The sequence below is a fragment of the Pelodiscus sinensis genome, chromosome 1 (assembly GCF_049634645.1).
Source record: "Pelodiscus sinensis isolate JC-2024 chromosome 1, ASM4963464v1, whole genome shotgun sequence".
Lineage (NCBI taxonomy): Eukaryota > Metazoa > Chordata > Testudines > Trionychidae > Pelodiscus > Pelodiscus sinensis.
The window spans coordinates 155,311,979-155,338,636 of record NC_134711.1 but is presented as its reverse complement, the minus strand read 5'-3'; the positions used below and the strand labels follow the sequence as shown (position 1 = coordinate 155,338,636).

Sequence of the window (26,658 nt, the reverse complement as noted above, 5' to 3'; positions counted from 1 at the left end):
TGGGTTTTATGCCTCCCCATGTCCTTATCACAGGGATGGGCAATAATTTTTGATTGGAGGGCTGCTTCAAGGTTTTGGAAAGTGGTCAAGGGCCATACTTCTCAACAGAGGCAGTGGGTGTTTGGGATGGAGCTTGGATTAGGGAATGGGGTGCAGGAGAAAGTGTGGGGTCTTACAGGAAGTTTAGGTGGGGTACAGGTGTATGACCTTGGGCAGAGGATTAAGGTGCTGCATCAGGAAGGGAGTAGGGGTGCAGGAGTGAATTTTGACCTGTGGGAGGGGTTTAGTAGGGACTGCAGAGTCTTGGAGGGAATTGTGTTCTGGGGCAGTGTGCAGAGGGTTTTGGTGCTGAGCTAGGGCAGAGGGAGGTGATGTCCTGGGGCTGGCAATTAGGCAGTGGAAGGGGCTGGATGCTGGAGGCAGGCTCACAGTTGGGCACTATGCTCACGCTGCCCCAGCGCTTGAGGAAGAAATGTGTGGCTGCGGCTGCAGGACCTAGGCATTAGGTTGGGGGGGCTGGGAGTGCCTGGCTCTGGGGCAGGAGAGAGGCATTAGGTTGGGGGGGCCTGGCTCTAGGAGAGGGAGGAGGCATTAGGTGGGGTGGGGGCTTGGCTCTGGGGTAGAGGAAGGCATTAGATTGGGGGGGCTGGGAGTGCCTGGCTCTGGGGGAGGGGCGAGGCATTGGGTTAGAGTAGGAAGGGGGGGGCTCTGGGGAAGTAGAGGGGTATTGGGTTAGAATGAGGGTGCCTGGCTTTGGGGGAGACGTGGGGGATATTTTGATAACATTTTGTTTTTATTTATTTATTCCCAAATAAAATCACAAAATATATATATTAATTTTATATCGATAAATGTCAGTTTTTTGCAATTGCATGAATATTATACGTTTATGCAAAATCTCACTTACACAGTATCTGAAATTTCACAGAAGCCTGTTCTATTTGATTAACCACAGTCTATACTTGTTTTTATTTCAACAAAACAAGTTACGTATCATATAAAAAATTAAAAAGTACTTCAAATTTATATTTAAATGAAAAATTATTTGTACAGGAAAATAAACAATTTTATACATCAAATTATTGTATTATAAACAAGACCTGAAAAATTATAAAATACAGTCTATTGGAAAATTGTAATAATTTATTATTATAGAGGTACATTTTCTTTGGTGGCCCTGATAGCTATCCGTTTTTATTTGTGCGGCCCTCAGTAGACTTTGAGTTTGACATGATTGGGCTACAGTGAACTAGCCACACTAAACCAGCCAAATATAGCTACATATGGCTAGTGGTTAGTGGGTTGGACACCGCAGATCTAAAGGGACAGAATCATTTCTTGTTGGCTTTGAATTCCACAAATGGGTTGGGTATTTTTTAACTTTACTTATGCTTAATGTGAGAACTCTGGGCTTTTTAAGCGTTTGTTGCTTTTTGGGAGTCACTCCTCAAGAGCAACTGTAAAACAGCATGGCTGTGTCTAGACTGGCAAGTTTTTCCGCAAAAGCAGCTACTTTTGCGGAAAAACTTGCCAGCTGTCTACACTGGCCGCTTAAATTTCAGCAAGAACACTGACAATCTCATGTAAGAAATCAGTGCTTCTTGCGGAAATACTATGCTGCTCCTGTTCGGGCAAAAGTCCTTTTGCGCAAAAGCTTTTAACGGAAAACTTTTCCGTTAAAAGCATTTGCGGAAAATCATGCCAGTCTAGACGTAGCCCATCTGAAATTCAGTGTGGCAGATTTCATGGGGTTTGTTGCATCCTTTAGGTAATTACATTGTTTTTCTAGTTATTTGTCTCAGGATCATAAGTTGTCTGCATTTTGCTGTTGTCTTCATTCTAAAGTGCATTTTTTTAAATTAGATTTTAAAAAATGGTGTTTAGATTTGTTTTACCATAGATCCTGAAAACCTTTGTTGCAAGATGTTAATTGAAAAAAGCTGTTTGTCTGTGAGCGTCATTTGCATTGAATTGTAAAAGTTACTAAAAATTGATTCTGAAACAGCTAAGGATCTCATCTGCATATATTGTGATTTTATTTCATTTTATTTTATTTTATTTTATTTTGCCATTGACTCCAGTTATTTCATTGGAAGTAGGAAAAAACTCCCAACATCTGGGAAATACTAAAATAGTTTTCAAGAAAACCAGTTGCAGATAGCCAATCTCTTTCTTTCAGTAGAGAACTTCATTTGACTCTCTATCATGTAATAGCATCTGCAGTAGATTAATTAGTCTTGTAAAGTTCTGTTCAAGCAATTGTAATTGACAGAGAGAAGATCTGTGGCTTTTTTTTTTTAACCTTCTCATAATAGGGGATGAAGGAGTAAACTTTTTCCTTACTGGTAAACTTCCCGACCATTTTGCAAGGCAGCCTTCATACACTTAGTCTCTGTAATTTATCAACCTGTTCCCATTAAGCCTCTGGTGCTAAGGGCTGTGACGAAGCACCTCCGATCCTGTCTGTTTCTGGCAAGTTTTCAATGTTTTTCAGCTTAGCTTCCACAACTCTTTGTCATGTTGTTTTCACTTGCCTTCAGGTATTCATCTTATTGCTACTCTGGTGATAGAATCAGTTTTCATCTAAAGCATATGGCCAATTCATCTCCAGTGCCTCCTGGTAATGATGGTGCTCATATCCTCTTGCCTACACTCTATCAATAGATCTTGGTTTGAGATGGTTCTGGGCCAAAAGATACAAGGATTATTCTGAAGCAGGTTGTACAGAATGAAGACAGTTTGGACACATTGTACACATTCCCTAGCATTCTGCATTTAAACGTTAAAAGCATATAGCTCTGAGAAATCTTGCATTTGGTTTTTATGTTGTATTTTGATGATTTCCAGACTGGTTTTATGCACCTGAAGGTATTGCTGGCTTTAGTTATTTTGATCCACTCTCCTGGCTGATAGTGTGACCCAAGTATGTCAATGTTGCTACATTGGTGAGAACATAATCCTCTATCCATACTGGTGATTGAGGCAATACTAAAGATCATTTTTTGTCTTATTGTGATTGATTTGTAGTCCAGTTAAGTTGTTTTCTCTTGTATACGGTATTAGGTATGTGATAGGAGAATGAGATCATCTGTGAAATCCATGTCTTCAAGGGTTGAGAAGGGTGTCCATTTAATGCCTCTTAGTATATTTTCAGTTTTATGTTGCATTATCTAGCCAATGGCATTGTTTAAGAGGATTGCTGACATGACACATCCCTGATGTATTCCTGTTTTGACTTCAAAACTGAGCTCACTGTGATCAACACTATTAAAATAGACGTTTGATAATGTTTATATGGAGAGGGATTCCATATGCTCACAGAATGTGTCATAGGCTGATCCTGTGAATGCTATCGAAGTTTTCTCAAAGTCTATGAAGTTTATGAGAGTTGCCATTACCATTCAAAGTATTGTTCTTCATCGCGTAGTCTCCCTGTGGGTGCTCCACTGAAGGTGTCGGGCTCATCCCAGCGCTGCAGTCCAGAGAATCTTCATCAGCAGTAGCCCAGCTGGACCGCACATGCGCGCGTGTTGTCTTGCACCGTTTGCACCCTTTCACGGAGTGCGGTCCAGCCCCGTCAGTTCCTTTCTAACCGGCCGCAGACAGTCAGGATGAACTCCCTCTCCACTCTGAGGAGACTGGGAAAATAGAAGTAGAAATAGAAATAGTTATTTCATTCATTCACCAGTTCTTGTTAGTAGTTGTTTTGTTAGTTATACAGGCAGTCCCCGGGTTACATACAAGATAGGGACTGTAGGTTTGTTCTTAAGTTGCATTTGTATGTAAGTCGGAACTGGTACATATTGTAGGGGAAACTCTAGCCAAACATTTCTCCAGAGCTCAGTTTTATTCTCCCACACCTCACTTCCCTCAGTCCTTTATTCTCAAGCTGAGGTGTCTGCTGAGAAAAGCCGCTCTGTCTCTCCCTCATCTGCTGGGGAGGAGGGCGCTAGCTTCGCGTCTCCCTGGTCTGCTGGGGGGAAGCAGCTAGTGCGGGGTTGCCTCACCTCGTTTGTAAGTAGGGATCCGATGTAAGTCAGATCCATGTAACCCGGGGACCGCCTGTAGTTCATATACTTCAGTTTAAAAAGAAAAAATCTTCATCCTAGTTACACGTGCTTGTTAGAGTAGCCCTAAACAAAAAAAAACCACAACCAAAGACGCTCAAGAAGGAAGAAAACAATCATTATGCTGCGGTCTCCTCTGATTCATAGTGGGCATGGAGCATTACCAATCCAGAATGTTTATTTTCGGACTCTCAGCAGCGCCGAGAGTGTTTTCCAAGTCCCTGGAGGTTGTGTCTGCCTACCTTCGGCGTCTCGACATCACAATCTTCCCTTATTTAGACGATTGTCTACTGAAGGCTCCCACCTTGAATAACACTACATGGGTAGTTGCCACAACTATGACAGTGTTCAAAGCTCCGGGGCTCATAATCAATTTTGACAAATCTTCCCTAACGCCGAATCACTCCCTAGAATTCATTGGTGTGAGGCTCGATTCATCAATTGCAAGAGCTTACTTACCCCTAAAAAGGTTTCACATCATCCAAGACCTAGTTCAGACTTTATGGATTGCTCCCAAATCCCATCTACTTACCTGCCTACAGCTGTTAGGGCACATGGCTGCCACCACATATGTGGTGCCTCACGCAAGACTTCATCTGCGGGGCCTTCAACATTGGCTATTCACACTATATATGCCAAGTGTCCAGAGCACATGCAGGTCAGTCTCCATTCCAAAAAACATCAAGGACTCATTAGCAGAGTGGAACAGTCCCAAGAACATGCTAACAGATGTCCTCTTTCATGGTCAGAAACCCACAGTCCAAATCACAACGGATGTGTCCTTACTCTGGTGGGGTGACCATCAGGCTCAGGGTCTCTGGACGCCTCAAGAGTCCCTGCAGTACATAAAACTCCTTGAGTTACGAGCAGTATTCAACACCTGCAAACATTTCCTTCATATGATCCGAGGTCTTACAGTTCAGATCCTCACTGACAATATATGCATGGTGTACTATATCAACCAGCAAGGTGGTGCTTGCTCTCAATCCCTCTGTGCAGAGGCCATCCGATTGTGGAACTGGGCCATTCGACACAGTATTACCCTTATACTGCAACATACCTTCCTGGCAAGGACAACATCATCGCCGATACCCTCTGCAGACAATTCCTTCCATAACACGAATGGGAGTGGCACAACGAGGTCGTCTGTGATCTTTTCCAACACTGGGGATTCCCTAGTATAGACCTTCCCGCTCAACTGGAGTCATCACCACTTGTTCTACGCCTTTCCCAGTCTCCCACTCATCCTGGGAGTACTGGAGAAAATAGCATTAGATGGTGCAGCAGTGATTTTGATAGTGCCCTTTTGGCCCTGACAGACGTGACTAACATAATTATTGCGAATGTCGGCAACCCAACCACGACAACTGCCGAAGCTATACAACTTACTGTCTCAACAGCACGGTACAATAATCCACCCACACATCGATTGCATGCACCTCATTGTGTGGCTTCTAGTTGGCTTCAAGCGCCAGAAATGAGCTGTTCTCAGGCAGTAAAACGTGCTTATACAAACCAGACTCCACACCACTTGAAACACTTACCTCCATAAATGGTATCGGTTCCAGTCCTGGTATTCAGCAAGAGGCTTCAACCCTCTTTCCCTGCCTATCTAATAAGTTCTCTATTCTATCCTACATCTAAAGACAGCGGGCCTGACTATTCCTTCCCTCAAGATTCACCTGGTGGCAATCTCAGCCTTCTGACCTCCTATCGAAGATCATTCAGTATTTGCTCACCCATTAACCAAAATATTTTTAAAGGGGCTTGTAAATCTGTACCTCACTCACAGGATTCTTCCAGAACCATGGGACCTAGGTCTGGTTCTGGACACCATAACTCCCTCCCTCGTCCCAGCCACTTGTGACATGCGATCTCCACATGCTCACTATGAAGGTGGTGTTCTTGCTTGCCATAACTTCGGCACGACAGGTGAGCGAATTAGCGGCGCTCTCTGCTGATCTGCCCTACACATTATTCACCGAACACGGGGTAGTGCTTCACATTCACCCTCTCTTTTTACCAAAAGTGAACTCGGTCTTTTATATAAACGAACCGTAACTCTGCCGACCTTTTACCCGAAACCTCATTCTATCGCGGAAGAGTCACGATTGCATACACTGGACATCAGAAGAGCACTGGCCTTTTATCTTGAAAGAAAATGCGTTTTCAGAAAGTCACAGCGTCTTTTCTTATCTACAGCAAAAGGTTCAAAAGGCCAACAGCTCTCTGCACAGCGCATTTCCGACTTGATCGTCTCTTGCATTACACAATGCTATGTCTTGCGCAATAGATCTCTACCTCACTGACCACGAGCCCATTCCACTAGAGGGATGGCCACATCCATAGCTTACCTTAAGGGCATACCACTACAGGATATATGCCGTGCAGCAACCTGGTCCTCTGCTCTTACCTTCGCCAGACATTACATCCTCGTGAAAATACTGAAGAACGATTATTCAGTGGCCCAAACAGTCCTATCCACAGCACAGAGACCATGAGTCCAAAGCACATGAATAGCAATGGACGACTGCTATGTAGTCACCTTCAGTGGAGCACCCACGGGGACACTACTCGAAGAAGAGAGAGGTACTCACCTGGTGCAGTAACGTCTGTTCTTCGAGATGTGTTTTCCCGTTGGTGCTCCGCGTCCTGCCCTGCTTCGGAGCTACAGTTTTTATCTTTTTCAGACACTCCCGGCTAGGAGGAACTGACTGGGACGGACCGCGCTCGCACGAAAGGGTGTGAATGGTGCGAGACAACACGCGCGCATGCACGGTCCGGCTGGGCTACTGCTGATGAAGATTCTCTGGACTGCAGCGCTGGGATGAGCCTGACACCTTCAGTGGAGCACCCACAGGGATGCATATCTCGAAGAACACATTACTGCACCAGGTGAATAACTCTTCTATTATGTTTTGTAGAGTGAAGATCTGGTCTGTGCATTCACACCAGTTCCAAAAACTGACTTGCTTTTTTCTGAGAATGCTATCAACTGCCTCTTCAGAAAAGCACACAGATTTTTTCAACATCCCTGTTAAACCTCATTTTACAAGGAAGAAGGGATGTTTCGAGAGAGGGTTTTTTTTTCCAACATTTGGCCCAGTGTAGACAGGCCAAATGTTGGAAAAGCCTCTTCCGAAAAAAGAATCGGAAAAAGATATCTTTTTCCTATAGAACTGTGTAGTGTAGACACAGCCTCAGAGTTCCTTTCTTTTGTATCTTCACTATAATCCTATTGATCTGGCATTTTTTCCCTTTACCAGACTGATGTAAATAGAGGGACTGGGATAGATGCTGCTAACTCAGCATTCACTTTGAACAAATCTGCATTCAAGTTATCCTTTCTAGGAGCTTTCCCATTTTTTAAGGATTTGATGGCTTGAATGATCTCTTCTTTAGTTGGGATGTCTGTGTTGATACCAAAATTTTCTGCCTCCTGAATGATTGCTGCCTCTTTAGGTAGCTTCTGCAATTGTATGAAATGATGTGTTTTGTGGGGGTTTTTTGCTTTTAGATGGCTTTGTTGTCCCTGATGAATGTTTGTGGGTATTAATGGTTTACGATGGATAAGCTGCATTCTTTTGTAGACAGTTCCTTGTCCACCACCACCATCTGCATCTTCTGCTTGTGTTGCCATATTATCAATATAATGTCACTTGTCCATTCTCACAAGGCATCTGACTTCACAGTGTGCCTTGCTATACGGTTTATATGCCTTCATCTTCTGGGATTTTGTATCTAAATTTTTTTTCTTCAGGGCTCATCTGGTTTCCATGGTGTTCCATATGTTCAGCATAATTCACTTCTTCCATCTCTACTGCCTGTAGCGTAGACAGGCTTTTCTTCTCTGTTTATAAATCGCTATTACTTTGTCTGACTTCTTGTTGATCTCCTCATCTCCACTCACCTTCTCTTCATCAAGGTCCGCAAGTGCCTGACACCTGTTCTGTAACTGCAGAATGAATGCTTTCTGTATTTCGGAAGACTGGCTTGTCTATGTCCCTTGTTTGGTGGAGCCAAATTTACCAGTTTTAGCTTGATGGAGGCTGTCATAAGGTGGCAGTCACTTCCAACATCTGTACTCCTTCTCACTTTCAGATTTGTCTTTGAGCATCGCCATTTGATTATTTCATGGTCAGTCCTGTTCTTATCCTTAATGTTTGGAGAACAGTGTTCTCTGGTGTCCATGCCAGGTCATAACAGCTTGCATGCTCTAACAATCCCCATAAATCCACGTCGGTAGGTTGTTTTTTGATCCTGATATGTTCAGCTATGCCAGATTTTTCTGTGGAGGAGTAGCCAGTCAAAAGGAAGCTACTTGCACAAAAACTGTAGTGCTCAATACTAAGACAATATCCAAACTTGTTTGAAGATAATGTGAAGATAATGTATGAAACAGGGAAGCTAGCTCAGTTCACAGATGAGAATGAGATGTAACATCTTACACATCCAGGGGTGTTAGCGAGAACAGCAGTATGGGATTAGGAAGATTAACAGTTCTGAATGGGATTATGAACAATACCATGAGCCTGTTACCATCCTTTTGAAGAAGGGAATGAAGCATTCCCTGCTTGAGTGGAAGTCCAGAAACAGCAGATTTATGAGAGCCAGACTGAAAGGGAAACACAGTAATAGCAGTCTGATTCAGTTCTATGTGCCAACAGTGATGAAGAAGTAAAGGACAAATTCTACTTTACATTATAGGCAGAGTTAGAAAGTACCACACCATGACCTAACTGTTCATGGGAGACCTTAATGCCAACGTCAGTTAGGAAAAGACAAACAATGATAGAGCAATGAGAACACAAGAGTGAAGCCTCTCTCCATTTTCATTCACGGTACCTGTTGATTTCTGCAATATAAAAGACTTAGTCTTTGGTGGAGCCCTATTTCAACATGAAATTAACAAGTAGACATGGTATTCTCCTCTGGTATTCTCCTCAAAGTGTAGTACAACTTTGAAATCAGGTGGTTGTAATCCCCCTCTCCCCCAATTGCAAGCCCTACAAACTCAACATGAAATTTGAAACTCAAGCTAGATTCTTTTTGGCTCATGGATTTCCTATAATAAAGATATGGCAAACAAAATTAACTTAACTCTTCTACACATTGAACCTCTAGTCAGGCAACCTCAAGACCTGACAGGTGTTGAACCAAATATTTTGCTGTATCATGGGGAGGTCAAAATTGTCTAGCAGCATTACCAACATTCCACTGCTTATTGGGCAGAAGCTTATCATATAGTTGACTAGTGATGTGACTAGTCGTTCGCGCCCCACACCCCCTTGCTGCCTCTATCAGAGAGATGCAGTAATGGGGCGGGGAACAGGAGCCAATGCTGGGGGGGGGGGGGGGGAAGCCTGCTTAAAAGCTGGTTCCTCCCAGTCAGGGGACAGGGGAGATAAGAGGCACATGGGAAACGGCGCGAGTGGGGACTGAAGCAGTCTCCGCTTGCACCACTTCTGCTGCAGTTCTGCTTTTGAAATGTACAAGAGCCCCGGTGGGGCTCTTGTACATTTCAAAAGCTCAGGTGCCACAGGGAGGGCGAGGCCAGTGGGGTAGTGCCCTGCAGGCGCCACGCTAGGTTCTGCTTTTGAATTGTACAAGAACCCATTGGGACTCTTGTACATTTCAAAGGGTGAGGCCCCGCCAGGAGCACGAGGCCATAGGGGTCCCATGCTCCCTGCGGGGCTTACTTTTGAAATGTACAAGATCCCCACTGGGACTCTTGTATGTTTCAGAAGGAAGCCCTACACTTCCTATGGGACTTCTGCTTTTAAACCATAGCAAGAGCCCAGCAGGTGAAAACCCATCAACTACTCAATTTGTCTATAATCTAAATTTAACATCCCTAATAACTGCACAGAACACGGAAAGCCTAGACTGGTGGCTGTAAACAAACTTTATGGGACCGCACAGAGTTGGCCACAGTTATAAGTGAACATCTGGCTATCTGAAATCATTCTGGACCATGGACATTGCTGGACCTCAGAGTGCTGATATAGAGAAGTTAAACCTGTATTAAAATAATCGGTCCCCCACTATTACATCATTTTGGTGCTGTTACACTATAATGTATAACCAGAGTAGACACTAGCTTCCTCCCACTATAATGTTGACTCTCCTGGGATAAAAGGAGGAAAATTATAGTCAAATTTGAGTATTCAGTGGAGAGTCAAGAATAGGCTTTAAGAGCAATTTTGTTGATTAAGATGCCATTTTGACACACTCGTTTTCAGAAGAGAAATAGGCTTTCAGCAGTAGCAGTGGCACTAATGACAGTGGGAAGTTGAATAGTCCACATTACTAGAGCTAAACCTCTACTAGTTCTTGTGACTATGTTCATGTGTGTGTTTATTTCAAGCAACCTGCTAGGAAATCTTCTACAGACTCTCATGGAGAGATTCAAGTTGTTGACACAGGTAAGTCTTAAAAAAAATTATCAGTCTTGCTATTAATATTTGTTTATGTAAATATATGAGAGTCCTGTTAGTTGCCATTTTCCCCAAAAAAATTAAAATAATGGATTAATTTGATTCTGTTTTTAACACTCCTATCATGTAATGAAAGTATTGACATGGGACCATATGAGACATTGAAATATTTCTAATGCTGACCAGTTCAATATTTCTTTTGTTGATTAGCACAGAAGTGACTGGTATTAAAGTCAAGAAGAGCTCTGTGTAAGCTCAAAATCTTGTTTGTTTCTCACTAATAAAGATATTACCTCACCCACATATTTTATCTATGTATGAAATAGGTTCATTTACATGTCTGCCATCTCTATAAATCAATATGGAAAGAATGAATGAAAACTTGTAGTGTAAAGTAGAAATGAATGGTTGTTTGTTTGTGGTGGGAGGTTCGTTTGGTTTTTTTGTATCAACATCGTGCATAAGACGTTTGCACAAGAAAACATGAAGTGTAATGGGCATGCAAGTGAGGGCATTGAACTGAGACATTGTATGTCTGCAAGAGAGATAAGAAGTCTTGCAACTGATGTGTCAGTCTCCATTTTGGTCATTACTAACTTATGGTCATGATACTGCAAATCTTTTTCGGATACTTTTGTCGGAAGATGCTTTTTCGAAATTTGGCCAGTCTAGACTTGGCCAATTTTTGGAAAAAAGCCCTCTTTCGAAAGCCCTCTTCTTCCTCATGGAACGAGGAATACGTGGGTTTCCAAAAGAGCGCATTTGCTCTTCGCAAAAAAAAAGTGGAAGAGCAAACGCACTCCCTGGACGCAGCGGAGTTTTTTTGGGTTACCTCTGGTGTCCTGAGAAACCCCCTCAGTCCAGCTGTACCCTGAATTAGTACTGTTGTCATGCGGAACAGTTATTTGAAGCCCTCACAAAACTTCAAATGAGATTTTTTTTTTCTACTTGTGAGAGTACTCAGAAGTACAAATCTTTATGTAAGTGGTTGGTAATCTATATTCTCCTTATAACTCGTAACACAATGCAGTTTGATTAGTTGTTACATAATTTCTCTAGCATAATTGTTAAAAATCAAGCTTCTCCATAACCATTTCATAACTTATTTCTTAAAATGACCATCTGCATTTATCTATCCATGAAAAGCAACTATTGCAAGATGTGGCATTTCTGTAAATTAAAAGGACAGTCACATTAATTTGTAAATGTCCTTATCTATGTCTCCTGAGCATATTCAAACTCATGGGATGTTATGGCTCTAGCACAAATGCTGGGAAAATTCTTATAGTAAGGCCAGTTAAAATATTTGTGCCACCTCCTATTTGTCTGAATTCTCTAAAGTTCTGAGAGCAAGACTTTAAAAGGAGGCATGGCACCCTCCGTAGACTCCGTTTCTTTCCACTGCAGCATCAGATGGATGTAAACCTCAATTAATACAGATCCTCACTTAGTGTATTATCTGAAGGCTTGACTATACTAGACGGAGGATCGATACTGCTGTGATCAATCCACCACTGGTTGATTTATCATGTCTGCCTAGATGTGAAAAATAGACCTCCGAGCACTCTCTTGTGTTGACTCTGCTACTCCATCGGGATGAGAAGAGTAGCTGGAGTCTACAGGAGAGCAACCCCCGCAACCGTATTGTGTGGAAGATCCATGATAAGTATGGGTATGTCTACACTTACACCCTAGTTTGATCGAGGGATGCAAATGCAGGCATTTGAAATTGCTTATGAAGCGGGGATTTAAATATCCCGCGCTTCATTAGCATGATCTCGCTGGCGCACTAGTTCGAATCACAGCCGATTCGAACCAGGAAGTGCGCGCTGGGACGCATTAGTTCAAACCAAGGGGTTTAGTTCGAGCTAATGCGTCCCAGCACCCACTTCCTGGTTCAAATCGGCTGTGATTCGAACTAGCGCGCTGGCGAGATCATGCTAATTAAGTGCGGGATATTTAAATCCCCGCTTCATTAGCAATTTCAAATGCCTGCATTTGTATCTCTTGTTTGAACTAGGGTGCAAGTGTAGACATACCCTATGTGGACTTCAGCTGCACTATATGTTAAGCTATATACATGTAGCTGAAGGTGTGTAGATTACATCAACAGGGGAAGATGTAGCGTAAACTAGGACTGAGTATAGTTTACTTGTTTTATAGCTGGTGTTAGTAATTTAAGGAAAGTTTGTTCTTAGAATCAAAGTCTCCATTAAGTTTACTCATTACTGGTTCCATGGTGGATTCAAAGGTGAAAAGAATTGGCTTTAAAGGTGTCTAGCAGTATTCCTGGCATTGGATGTTCATACTAGATAATTGTATAAATACTCTGTCTGTAACATGCTTACACTGACTGATGCAAGGTGCAACAACAGACAAATCCCTATTGCTTCACAAAGCTGCCCCTCAGATCCAATGCCTCAAAGGGATTCAATATTGCAAAAAGACCAGTACTGATTGTGGAAAGTTGTGGTCTTCTGAGACCAAAATTTCAACAGTATAAAAAGCACTGGACTCCGTTCTGGGATCTAATTACAAAAATGCTATGCAGTCAGCTCCCAAGTTATTTGATTCAACTGTAAAGCACTTTCAATTCTGTCAGTGTCTGCCTCTGAGCGAAGAGCTAAATCACAGGGAAAATCATTGGATCTGCCTATCTTGAATCCAACAAAGATAGCATGGGATAAAAAAAAAAAACCCTTTGTAACTAATTTGACCAGAGAGAGAGAGAGAGACCTCAGATCCATTAGTGCAGGATTAGGTAAGGCTAGAATGTTCCCTGAACACTGAATAGGGCATTGAGTGCCCATGAGTGTGAATATGCCAAGGACATTTGAAGGAAGACAGGAAGGTTAACTTATCTGGTGAGCTGGTGTGCACAATGAGCCAGCTTTTAAGAGTTGTTCATACTCTTGTTAACCTTCCTGCATCTTCAGAGTCCTAAAGAAATCTTAATTGAGGAAAACAGAAGGAATTAAGTCTGCAGTGAATATACATAGTCCATCTCAAAGAGCTCTAGCTACCTGGTTTTTCAAAAGTGGCTTAGGAGCCCAGGTCCCACGGACTTTCAGAGAGATTTTAATTAAAAAATACAGGGAAACACTTCTTCGGGGGTTTGTAAAAATTGTATTTTTGTAAGATGTTACTTTTTGACCAATATCGTGTTGATAGTATCAGTTGAAAGTCATTCCCAGAAAAATAAATATATTGGATTAATTGGAATTTATGTAATTTTTAACTTCAAATTGTAGATACAGAAAGTGAAGGCGATTTGGTTTCGATAAGAAGAAAATTTGAAAATGTTAATCTGAAGGTAAAAAACAATTCTGATTCTTATATTTTTGCATTCAGTTTAAGGGATTGGATTTTTTAATTTAAAATATTTTTATGTGGATTCTGTGTAGGTAACAGGTTCCGGACTTATACCTACAAACACTTAATCCCTGTTCATTTGCAGGTCATTTACAGCCTGGGTAGCAGCAAGCACTATATAAATACAACTTTCTTCTCCACCACTATATTGTCTATTAGGGATGTTAAAATGTGTTTAAGTAAATGTGTAACTGCTGAACATTTCAGGGGTTACACATGGAGGGGGCAGTCGGCTTCCCATGAGCTGGGAAGGTGGTTCATTTTCCGTTCTTGTTCAGACCCGAGGCTACTTACAAGGGTATTAAATAATATTAAACACTTTCTGTGCATTTGTGATCTGGACTGATGCTAACCCAGCCATTTCAAATAAGCAGTTCAAGGTTTTTAGTCCCAGAGAAGACTGTGAGGAATTTGAGAGACCCAATCAAGCAATACAAGTACAATAAGATGGCAAATTAAGTTCAGTGTTCAGACATGCAAAGTAACATACATTGGATGGGGAAAAATGAACTGCTCAAAACATTTTACATGTTTCTGAAGTCACTGTTGACTCAAAAAAGGGACAGGGATGTCAGATGGCTCTATGAAGACCTCAGGTCAATGCAGATCTGTTAGCAAATGATGTTAGCTACATAAGGTGTGGGATAGAGAATAGTATAATGTTTCTATATAAATAAATGGTGTGTCCTCTGAAATACTGTCTGCAGTACTGGTCACTGGTATCTCTAAAAAGAAATTGCAGAATTAATAGGTTCAGAGACTGGCAAGGAAGGGATGTTGCAGGGTTAGTGGGTTCAAATCAAGGGCATGAAAAACTCATCTGATGAGATAAAGCAGATGGGGATTGTTCACTTTAGAAAAGGATTGAATAAGAGAATATAAACATTTATAAAATAAATAAAAAGAGGCAGTAGATTAGAAATTAGTTTTCCTTGTCTCTTAACACAGAAACAAAGGCCATTTCGTGGCAAATTCAAATTAATGCATTGCATAATTAGACTGAAATACCTTGCTCTCCAAATTTGAGGTCAAGAATTTAGCAAAATCAAAAAGAGATTGCATATGGATATCAAGACTATCAGGAGTTGTTTTAATAATAAAAAAGGTTAAAGACGTGTAAAATCATATATCTCAATGTTAAGGCTATCTTTTAACTATTAGAGACCAGGATAAGACCTAATGCAGGGGAGCAGATGGCTCTACATTGGCCAACTGTGGGGTTCTGACGCTTTTTTGTCAAGCATCTGGTTTGGTCCACAGTTACAGACAGGAAAATGGATTAGTTGAATATAATGTATAATCTAGTAGGGCAAAAAGAATGGAGTCAAATCTCATTTTTATATAGGAGTATGGACTGTCCTTTGCATCTCATTTGTTGGTATACAATAGTTAGCATTTTTTGTTGTGATTTGCACCCAATGCATCGCAACTTTATGAAATTTTGTCTGAGTGTTTTTCAGTACTATTAATCTTTTTTACAGATGAGCACTCTGATATACAGGCAGTCCCCGGGTTACGTACAAGATAGGGACTGTAGGTTTGTTCTTAAGTTGAATTTGTATGTAAGTCGGAACTGGTACATATTGTAGGGGAAACTCTAGCCAAACATTACTCCAGAGCTCAGTTTTATTCTCCCACACCTCACTTCCCTCAGTCCTTTATTCTCAAGCTGAGGTGTCTGCTGAGAAAAGCCGCTCCGCGTCTCCCTGGTCTGCTGGAGGGGTGTGCTAGCTTCGCATCTCCCTGGTCTGCTGTGGGGAAGCAGCTAATGCGGGGTTGCCTCACCCCGTTTGTAAGTAGGGATCCGATGTAAGTCAGATCCATGTAACCCTGGGACTGCCTGTACAGAGGTTAACTTGCCAGAGGCCAGGTCCATTCTACAGGGGAAGGCCAGATTAAGGTACTCAATTCTAGCTATATAAAACATATCTGGAGTCACCGTACCTTAAGCTGAGCTTCAGTTTCATCCTCGCAGCAGGAGGTCAACAGGAGAAATGCTCCTGTTGACTTTCCTTTCTCCTGTAAGGAGTAGGAGTTCCTGCAGGTGTGTTCAGCATTCAATTTAGCAGGTCTTTATTAGACCCACTAAATTGAACTCTAGATGATCAACCACTGTAGCATCAATCTTCCAGGAAGTGAAGACATGGTCTAAGGTACCCAACCAGTCAGTGATCTATATCTACGATAAGACCATAGGAGTTCAGAGTAACAGTCTACTATTTTTTACCACTCAACAAGTACCTTTCCCTAAATATTTTCAAACGTTGGCCATTTAAAAATAAAGAAATAGAAGTGAAGAAAGTTTGCTGGAAAACTTCTGCTGAGAAGTTGCTGGAGTGGTATGGGCTTCCTTTTAGGCTATTCACGTATCACAAGTTCACGTCTCCAAAGGACATAGGAGGTGACTGAATTTCTAATTTCCTATAGCTATTTAAACATTCTTCTAATATGAACATAACTACATATTTGCCCTTAACACAGAGAAAATATATAAAATAATGAAAAAGTTAGGTTATAGTTACTGAACATTTTATACTGCGCTGTGTCTGGCTTTCAGAATAAACATTGTTTATTTGAAATGCAATGACCTGATTAGGTATGTCTTTATTGGTCAATATTTATACTCTTGTGTTTTAACCAATCTTTTGTTGTTTGTCTTCAAGTATTTGAAGCCATAGGGACTTCAAATGTATTTGAATGTTTTGTGAATCTTTCTATTACTAACTCATACTGTGAAAATATTTTGTTGTTGTGGATCTTGCATTTGACTTTTTTTTTCCTTCTGTGAATAAAAGGAGGAAGTTACACTTGTAAACCCTTCTGAGTTGGAAAGGAGAGAGAAAGTCAGAGTTCGTGTGGACGTGATAGTACAAGATGACGAAAGAAAGATCCCTAAATGGATTATGGTAATGCATCTGCTTGATTTGTTAGAATTCATTCAATACTTAAAGCTTGATCTCTTGAAACTACAGATTGGACCTCCCTGGTCTGGCACCTTCAGGACCTAATCGGTCCTGAATGAGGGAATTTGCCAGACCAAGAGAGGTCAATTCTATCCCGCTGCTGATGTACTCAGGACTCTCTCAGGGTACATCAGAGGGCTCTGCTGTCCTGGGGCTCATAGTGCATTCTGGTCCACGGGCTCTCTAGTCTGGCAACATCCATGGTCCTGGTAGACTATGGATGTTGCCTGACAGAGAGTCCTGGCTGACAGAAATTCAACCTGACATAGCCAAACTATTGATTGGTTTGCCTTTGCTAGAGACAATCCAAATCTTCTTAGTGAAAAATAGTGTGACTTCCTTGAAGATGGAACATCTTATTGTCTTAAAAGCATTTGAATAGCTGTTTTGGTTTGGAGATCAGTGATATGCTCCGAGAACTAGCTATCTTGGTTTATTAAGCCCTGTTTTTGGCTGCTGAACTAAGGCACGGTGTCAGTATTTGCCAAGTACATTCATCACTGAACTGGCTCATTTGTGTAACATTCTTTCAGACTTTCAAATATTGTCTTTAGTATCCCTGATTATTTTTTTTCATTCAACATAGGTTATAGTTGCCACTATGCAATAGTGATGGGCTTTTTATTAAAATTGCCTCCCGGAGACCATCAAGTTATTTTTCTTTGCTGACTGTCACTTGAAATTTTATTTTGGTTGGTTAGTTGGTTGGTTGGTTTTTGGTTTTGATTGGCTTTTGCCCACTGGAAAGCATTATCCTGATGGCTTTGAAATATTGGGGGATGATTCAAAGAAACTGAACAATAATCATTTAAGTACTCTCTTCCATTATAAATTGTTTTCCTGTCATTGTGCTAATTGCTAACATTCATTTGAATAGACTGTCTAGAGAAGCAAATATTTTTGGGCTTGATTTTCATGGAAAATAAGAAATTGAAGAAAGAAGGGAACTGCATGGTTACATAGTAATTCTGTATCATATGGGGCGTGCGTGTGTGTGTGTGTGTGTGTGTATGTTGGTTTTTTTTAATTATATTTCTCAGAGGTGCCTACAGTGTTCAGACCTGTGTTCTTTTATAAATGGCAATGAATTTAAATATTTAGAAAATAAATGCTTAATTTAAAATTATAAATATGAGTTCGAATATTTTGCCAAATGTCGTTTTTCTCGAGGTTTGTATCTGTTGCTTTGTGTCATAAAACATCCTGTAACTGTAACTGACGCAAAAGCAAATCTTAAGTACGACATTTCCTTTGTTTTACTGAGCTCTTCAGAGTATGGTTCTTGTCTTTTGCACAATGGAACCACAATCCTGAATGGAGCGTGGGTGTCACTCTAATATAAACATAACTTACTAAATGAGTTGTGTGGGACTTTTCAGGTTGCACCTAGAGAAAAATCAGAGAGTTTTCATATAACATTTCCATGGAAAGATCGGATGGATATGACTAAATCTCCAGTTGGTGAGTACGACACAGAACTGTAGATATTTAAAAAAAATTATTTAAATTTCAGAAAAGTGTGTTCACCTGAACATAAAGATAACAACAGTTTGATTTCTTAAGAAACATATAGGGCCATTGTCAATGTTTTGCCACAGGTGTATTTTAAACATTAAAAAACAGAGCTATCTCTCATAAATGAACTCCTCTATTCTAAAATAGAGAGAAAAGATGCATTTAAAACCCCACAGTCTCATGGGTGTCTTCTGTTTGGCAGTAATTGCTGTACAATATGTCCTTGTTCAGGAACATTGTGAAGATAATAGGCCTGATTTTTGCAATCTTTAGATGGGGACAAACTTGCATTGAAATCTGGTGCTCTTTTCAAGAAGGATTTACTGCTTCCACATAATTTTCACATCTAAATAGTTGTTGCTATCAGATAACCAACCATTCTATTCCCTAATGTTTAAGACAGGGTGATTAATGGGCATCTAATTGCCTTTGTGCCTTTGAAAATAATTTCCTTGTGGTACATAATGTCCTGGGACTATGGACAGTCTTCTTGCTCTTTCCACATTTTTTGGACTTGAGTTTCTAATTACAAAACGTGGGCAAAAGTTGTCGGACAAAAGTTGATGTTTAGAGAAAATCACTGTACTTCTTTAAGGAAACATAACATTTAAAAACTCTACATAAGACTGTGCCCTTGGTTTCATTCTACAATTGAACTTTGTTAATTTACACATTGCTGATACCCAGATTGTGATTTACCCCCAAATCAGTAGTCTTTTTCCTATTTCACATGGAGTTAGGAGTGGAGTGCTGCCATTTGATAGTCTGTTACTTTTATGGCAAATACTTCAAAATACTTTGTAACTTAGTATGTTATCTTACTATACCTATAAAAATTTTTCCTGTGGGACGACAGAATGATGTCATCACGTCACTCTGCATCCCATAGAAACATTCCTCACCCACCCCCCTTTCCAGTGGTCAGAGGGAAAGCTGGATCTGGTGCAGCTGGAGCCTGGCCCCTCCCGGTGGGAAAACTGAACCAGTGAGGCTCAGGTCCAGGCCCTCCTGGTGGGCGAGGGAAAACCGGACCTGGGAGTCAGAGTTACTGCTGGAGTTACTATTAGGCCACGGTGAGGGCCCTGGTTGGTGGATGGGGGGAAAAGGACGGGGGAAGGAAAAAGGGGACCCTGGTTGGAGGAGGATAGAGGGGGCGCAGCAGGGAGGAGAAGGGGGGTCCAGGCTGGTGAAAAGGGGCGGGGGCTGGAGCAGCAGGGGGCGGGAGAAGGGACCCTGACTGGCATGGCTGCAGCCCAGCCCTCCCTTGTGGCCAGAGGGGGAGAGCCAGGATTGCCTATCCTCATGACAGAGGGGTTAGCAAGCAGGGGGCAAAGCCCCCTAGTTCATTACAATATTGTTTTTAAATTATAATAGTCAAATGAATATAGTCTATTTTATGACATTTTTGTCTTTGCTTGCTAAGAAATTCACATTGGCTTCCCAGTCATTATTGCAGATTTGGTATGAGGGCAATGAAACATTTTGAGCTAACGTTCGTTCACTAGTAAGTGTTGTACTTACTGTTGTTGTTGCAAAAAGTCCTTTTTGAACAAAGCTCATTTATGCCCTAGAAGAACTTGTACTCCAAGATGTTTTCTGCTGTCTGTTATAGTCTCGGACAAACATTCATGAAATTTTAATAAAATGTACTTGTCCAACGGCCATCCTTGAAAAGCTTTATTAACAGCACATGTAGATCAACACTGCAACAATATTTGCACCATCTGACATATAGAATTATGCATATTCTGTGCAATTAATACATCACTAGAAGTTTCTAATCACTGTTGTGTATAATTTTATTTGGCCTAATGCATAACCAAGCTAATGGTTTCAAAAAGAAAACTAGTCTGGAAATGTACTCCTGCATCCAGATATCTCATGCTATATGTTTCTGTTTTTGTTTTACTTTGTCAGATGAAATAACTATACCAAAACACATATCTTTACTGGAAAAAAATGAATCGGGATATGATAGCTTCATGGAAGAGTACCAATCTGCAGATGAAGAATGTTCCTGGAACAACGTTACGCTTGCAGATTTGTATCCAGGAATGGTGGAGATACTTAGCAAGTTGATGAACAAACACTCTCGAAGAAAAGCAGCTGAGTCCATAATCAGACACTACAAATACAGAGAATGGCTTCCTAAAAAATCAAAGCTTAATGTCACCTTAGATAGAATAAAAAGGTTCAGGACATCTAAGTTGAAGCCTATACTGCCTGAGACGCATAGTAATGATCATAAATTGCCTGTTGGGAAAAATTTAAATGAGAGTAACCAACTTATTTATGATAGTAAATGTCAGGCACAGCATGTGACTAATGATGAGTCTGGTGTGGTATCTTGCCCACGTGTTAGTACAAGTGAAATGGAAATAGATTGGCCTAGAAATTTAGAAGGTAATTCATACATTCAAAGAATAGACCAAAACATCTCAAAGTCTGTTTTTCCAAATACCACTGTTAGAACAGAAGAAACATTTCTAACTGAGGGTCCCTGTCAGACCACTGTATTGTTACATGACTCAAATGGCAGCCCAAATAGGAAGCTGCCTGAAGTACTTTCTCTGGAATGCTTTTCTTCTGTAAGTTGCACAACATCTCCTTTTCCAACGAAGGAGATCAGGAACAAAAAAATTGACAATAAAGATTTCAGTGGTATGTCAGGGTTCCCCTTGTCTACTTATAATGTGAATGGTGATGCTAACACCATTCCACCACTTAACTATTCTCTTGTAAAAACCTCAAGTACATTAATTAGAAATCCTGAAGTAAAAACTTTCAGGGGAGGAGTTTCATTGCAGCGCAGTCATTCTTTTTCCTCACTTCCTATAAATCAAAGTCCCGTCAAGACTCGCCAGAAATGCGAAGACGAATTTGAGAAGCTTTACCAGAAGCTGTGCCCCAAAGAACTTCAGAAACCTCTGATGTTCACAAAGCCTCTTTCAAATCCTAAAGAAAAAGAGAGACTAATCAAGTCTTACTTCTTCAATTCGGTGAAGTCTCGTAAAAAATATGACAGTGCATTTGACAAGGTTTACCAGAGATTATGTTCGGACGGGCTTCTAAAACTGCCTACAATTCTGAGAGCTTCAAATTTAAGGAAATATGAAGGTATACAGATGTCAGAAACTGTAAATGCTCTAATTAACTCACCTGTACGAACTTTACCTTCAGTTACCAGAATTAAAAGAATAGCAGATTTCCACAATGATGATCTTTTAACTTCACCTGTAAAAAGACTGAAAAATATACCTGAAGATGTTTTTCCTAAAACAAGTAATCAGACTCCTCATAGAAAAAATAATCTTCAGACAACTGGCTTGGACTTCTCAAGTGTCATGGATGGGATTGTTGATGGCATATTTGATAGCCCTAATTGTCAAAGTCAGGCATCTAAAAACTTTGTAAGGACACTTTTACTATGCTGGTTTTGGTTGACAGTGTGCAAAAGGATAAAATATCATAGCTTTTTAGAAAAGATTTGATTTAGTCCCAAGAGAAACTTCAAGTCCGTCTAGCATTTCTGCTTCAGGTTTTTGACCACTGTGGTTGAAATTCTTGAAGTGCATTAAGCTCTTCGGCCTCCAAATACCATTTGTTGGGAGAATTTGCACTTGCCTTTAACTTAGAATATGGCCCCTAAAATACTTCAACAAAATTATTAGTTTAATTATAGTTAAATGCAATTGAGTTTAAAAGGAATACAATTTCAAACTGTATGAACATTGTTAAATCATCTTCATAGCCCTGTGTGAGATAACTGATCTGGACAAGCTAACGGCCTGGATTTGTTAGATTTCTGTTAACCTGGGAGAGTTCTAAATCAGGCCCTTAGTCTCAGCTTGACAAAGCCCTGGCTGGGTTGATTTAATTGGGATTGGTCCTGCCTTGGGCAGCTTGATGGCCTTGATTGCCACTTGATGGCCTTCTGAGGTCTCTTCCAGCTCTATGGTTCTATGATTCAGGGTTTTGATTTCCTTGTTCTGACCCAGGTTGTGAACTATAACATGCTTGTAAGTGTTCAGTTTGATTTAATTTCTCAGTGCTTCATTTTCAGGATTCTGGGTTTCATGCATCTTCCAACCAGACTTTTCTGGTTAGTCCAAGTACTTTTGTGCAAGGTAAGTTTCAAAGGGTATGAATTATTTTATCAGTTGGGAGGACTTTTTACAGGAAAGTCAGATGGACTGCTAATTCTTTATTTCAGCTGCACCTGCATTAGTATTTCTCCTAGTTAAAGTTGTCTATATTTACAATTCAATACACTTTTTTGGGGGTCCTCTAAATTAGCCATAAAACCTCCGGTCTTAAGCTTATGAGGACACTTAACTTGAAAAATCTCAGTGCTTTTTGAAAACGGTGTACATATTCTTGTTGCAACAAGTACATAATATAACCTGAGGCTACAGCTACACATTGAGTTTTGCCGCACAAGCCTATGCAAATGAAGCGCGGATTAGCATTTTCCCGTGCTTCATTTGCACATTTTCGTGCTAGGGCAGGGGTCCCCAGTGCGTTGCCCACGGGGGCCCGCCGGGCCATTTATGTGTGCCCGCCAAACAATCTGGGCTGGCCCCGCCCCCAGGTGTGTCGCACAAGCGCGGTGCTGGCCCCTGGCGCGTGGGCGGCCCCTACCCCGGGGTCACAGCATGTGCTGGCCCTGGGCGCCTGGCACATGGGCGGCCACTGATACAGGGTCGTGATGCATGGGTGGTCTCTGCCCTGGGGTCACAGCGCATGCCAGCCCCAGGCATGCGGTGCACGCGCGGCCCCACCACCGGATGTGCAGTGCCCCCGGACTCGCGGCCCGTGAGCGGCGTCCACGGGCGCTCGGCAGCCCCAAAAGGTTGGGGACCAGTGTGCTAGAGGTTTTTGCGCAAAAACCCCTTTTTCCACAAGATCCTTATGCTTGTCCCGGAGAGGCAAAAGGATCTTGTGGGAAAAGGAGGTTTTTCACAAAAAGGAAACGTCCGCATTGCTTGTTTTTTCACAAAACCCCCTTGCGCAAAAGCGGATCGGAATAGATTATGCAAATGAAATGCAACAAGTTGGTAATCAGAGCTTCATTTGCATTGCCTCTGCCAGCAAAGTGCACAGTGTAGACAAAGCCTTGGTGTGTTTTGCCAGTATGGCACACTTATACCAGCAAAGCCTTCCCAGGTGTAGATTTGGTCTAAATCTGTGCAAGAGTTAACCTATATTGGTATCATCAACATAGTAATAGTAATAAAATTTCATATTTTTGGGAACCACATTTTTTTCCATAGCTTATCCTTTGTAGAACAGTTTGGCAGAGATCCAGCCTTGGGTCTCAAAGGAGGCATCGTTTACCTCAGATGTTACTTTCTTTTGTCATCCTTGGCTTACATCCCTAGAATTTCCTAGTGATAACTATGAGAGAGGAATATTTTCAATCCTGTAAGAGCAAAAGTGGAAAATAGTATGTAAACAAGCTGGACTTTTTTCCTTTAACGTTATTAGAAGTGAAAGACAGTACTGAATAAATGTATAGAAAGTAGAGATGAAACATTCCTGTGAGGTTCTATAGTCCATCTCCCTGCCAGTTCAGAGTATTATTTTCAGTTCTGTAGTTAGTCTTTGCATTTCCCAGGTGTTGGAGCTTCCACACATCTTTTGGGTTTAGGATTCTTCAGTCTAAATAGCTTTTGCTGTCAGCTTTTGTTGTTTCCCTCAGATATTCAGCCAAATATTGACATTTTTATTATATACTGCCTTTTCCTGTCCTGCTTGTATCTGTGGTGTGCTAATACTATTTAAATTATTTGTATCCTGCTGCTGTGTTTCTGTCCATATCTGATTAAACAGTCACTATCAAAATAAGTATTTAACTGTTTTAATAATTCTTTATAAATCAATCACAGTGGCTGCCTCCTAGTCATTTCCTGTTGCTGTTCCTTAATTCTGTCCTGTTAGTATAAATCCAGTAATAAGTAGAGTCCTGCAAAACTGGATATCTACTTTATATACGCTTCCATGGACCAGTGTGTAGAGATCACCGATGGATGCAGATCCAGATTTTATATCTGCATGGGATTCTAGTAATGGTCCCAGAACTGAATGCAGGTCTGATGACATACAATCGATACGGAAAAGGGACTTAACTTTCTACTGATAGGGTGTTTTGTAAGCAAATTGCACTAGCTTTTTTTGGTATAAGATAGCATTGCAAATAGATCTCTCATTTGCCCAGTCCCATCAGTTTCAGCGTTTGCTTTGTACATTTCCCAATCCCTTTGAAAATTTCTGTTCTGAATTATTTTCCCCACTCTCAAATTGAATTCCCCCCACCCCCGCATGCTAGCAGTATTTCTTTGTCTCATTTTTCCCAAATGAGTCTCATTTCTTGCTTGCTCTGAGTTGTTAGGCTCTTATGTCCTTTTGTATTATTTCTCTTAATTTATATTTGAAGCTCCCTGCAATGCCTTTCTGTGGTCCTAAGTCTAATTGAAGATATTTCTATCACTTACTAATGTTGATAAATTATAAGGTCTTTAAAGGAAATTAGTTTTACTCGTAAGTATGTTCGCTGTTATAAAATACAAATTGTATTTGAAATTTAAATTTGGCCAGAGGCTTTCACATAAAGACAGTTCATTATATTTTGCAGATGGAAGTAAGTTGATGCTTCCTTCTCATACTCAAAACTGCTCTTCTGAACTGGCTCCTAAAACCAGAATAGTCCAGTATTTTAATATACTGTACCTAATTAGGGTGCTCAGTGTAATGCTTAACCTTATGACACCATTAATTTTATCACCAGAATCCAGGATTGCAAATGTCTATGCAAGTATCCCCAGGACATTACAAAGTAATCACTCATCCAGGAGTGCACAAAAATATCAACAAAGGCAAGTGACTTTTCAGTAGTTACAAAAATAGCAGAAAAATAAGTTCATCTTATCGTAAAGGAAAAAAAGTTTACAAATATGCTGTGCTTTTTTTTTTAAGATGGTATTTTGTGGAAGTATATATAGGTTATGGATTTATGACTACAGTTAATGATACTATGTTGGTCTTCATATAAACCTGTATTTTTAGGACTTCCAGTAATTCATTGTATCATGGGAATTTTTCACACTGAGACTTTAAAGGGTGTAGTTAGTATATATAGGTGATAGAAAAATATATTATTTAAATGTATGTGCATGTGTATGGCATATGCAATAAAATATAAAACATGGCATTGATGGTGCATTCTTTGCATACTGTATATATCAGTGGTGGGCAGCCTGCAGTCTGCATGCGTCCCACTAGGGTTCTGCCTGCAGACCCCCTGTCTGCTCCCCTTCCCCACTGTTCAAGCTCTGAGAGGGATGGGGAAGAGGGAGACCGAGCTTGAATAAGGTGATTCATGGCACTCTGAAAGTGCTGGGAGGAAGGGAAAGAAATAGGAAGTGCAGAATTCCAGTGCATGAGAGGCATGTGGGAGAAGGGAGCAGAGAGAAGATACGTGGACTTCAGGTAGAACCCCAGTCACCTACAGGCTGCAGGTTGCCCACCACTGGTCATGCAGCCCATTGAGATGAAGGGTAACTTCTGCAGCCTACTTGCTATTCTTGGTTGCCCTTCTCTGGTATATATGATCATGTTCGTGTGATAAATTTCATCTATCACGTATTGATGACATCTTGTCTGTTTTTCCCATTTATAGAAAGAGCACTACTAACATTTCAATCTACAGATATAACTAGTGGACATCTGAAATCGTTTTGAAACATACCATAGAATTTGCTTCTCTTCTCATTAAATGTGTTTTTCCCTAAATCCTGTCCTTATAAAAAATTTCTTTTGAGACCCAGAGTTAAGAACTTTAGTACACTGACAGGTTCAGGTTTTGACTTCTTTTGTCATGGTAAGGCTAGGAACAGATATAATATTAGCTTTCCAGTTGACAAATAGTTTTAACTTGTGATTTTAAGAATAGGTCAAGGTAACATAGGTTTTTGAAACCTCACCTCCCTCAGCCTTAGTTAGTTAAACTCAGAACTAATAGAACTTTATAGGTAACAGAATACACCATATAAAAAAAAAATAAAAGATGTACTTTCAGAAAATTTCCCTAACACATAAAGTATACAAAAAATGTAGTTGGTTGGCCGTGTGTGTTTCTGCAGTTTCATTTCCTCTCCTGCTTAAACTGCTTGCAGTGTTAATTTTGTAAAATTTAAGTATGGAATCTCTCTGGTTGAGGTCAGTCTTTATATATGATTCTTTGTGCATACAAGGAACAGGCTCCATGTGAAAAGTATTATTGAGTTTTCCATTGCTAACCTATCT

General features: G+C 40.8%; 1 protein-coding gene across 2 annotated transcripts in view; it reads left to right on the top strand.

Annotated features, from left to right (window-relative positions):
- The window catches only part of HJURP (Holliday junction recognition protein), a 42,215-nt gene that overhangs the window by 14,009 nt on the left and 1,548 nt on the right, over window positions 1-26,658 (top strand). For both annotated transcript variants that reach the window (XM_075908304.1, XM_075908300.1), the window contains exons 6-12: window positions 10,435-10,492; window positions 13,756-13,817; window positions 16,672-16,782; window positions 18,219-18,300; window positions 20,272-21,764; window positions 22,418-22,481; window positions 25,142-25,229. In XM_075908304.1, coding sequence (XP_075764419.1) covers window positions 10,435-10,492; window positions 13,756-13,817; window positions 16,672-16,782; window positions 18,219-18,300; window positions 20,272-21,764; window positions 22,418-22,481; window positions 25,142-25,229 — 1,958 coding nt within the window. The remainder of the gene's footprint in view (window positions 1-10,434; window positions 10,493-13,755; window positions 13,818-16,671; window positions 16,783-18,218; window positions 18,301-20,271; window positions 21,765-22,417; window positions 22,482-25,141; window positions 25,230-26,658) is intronic.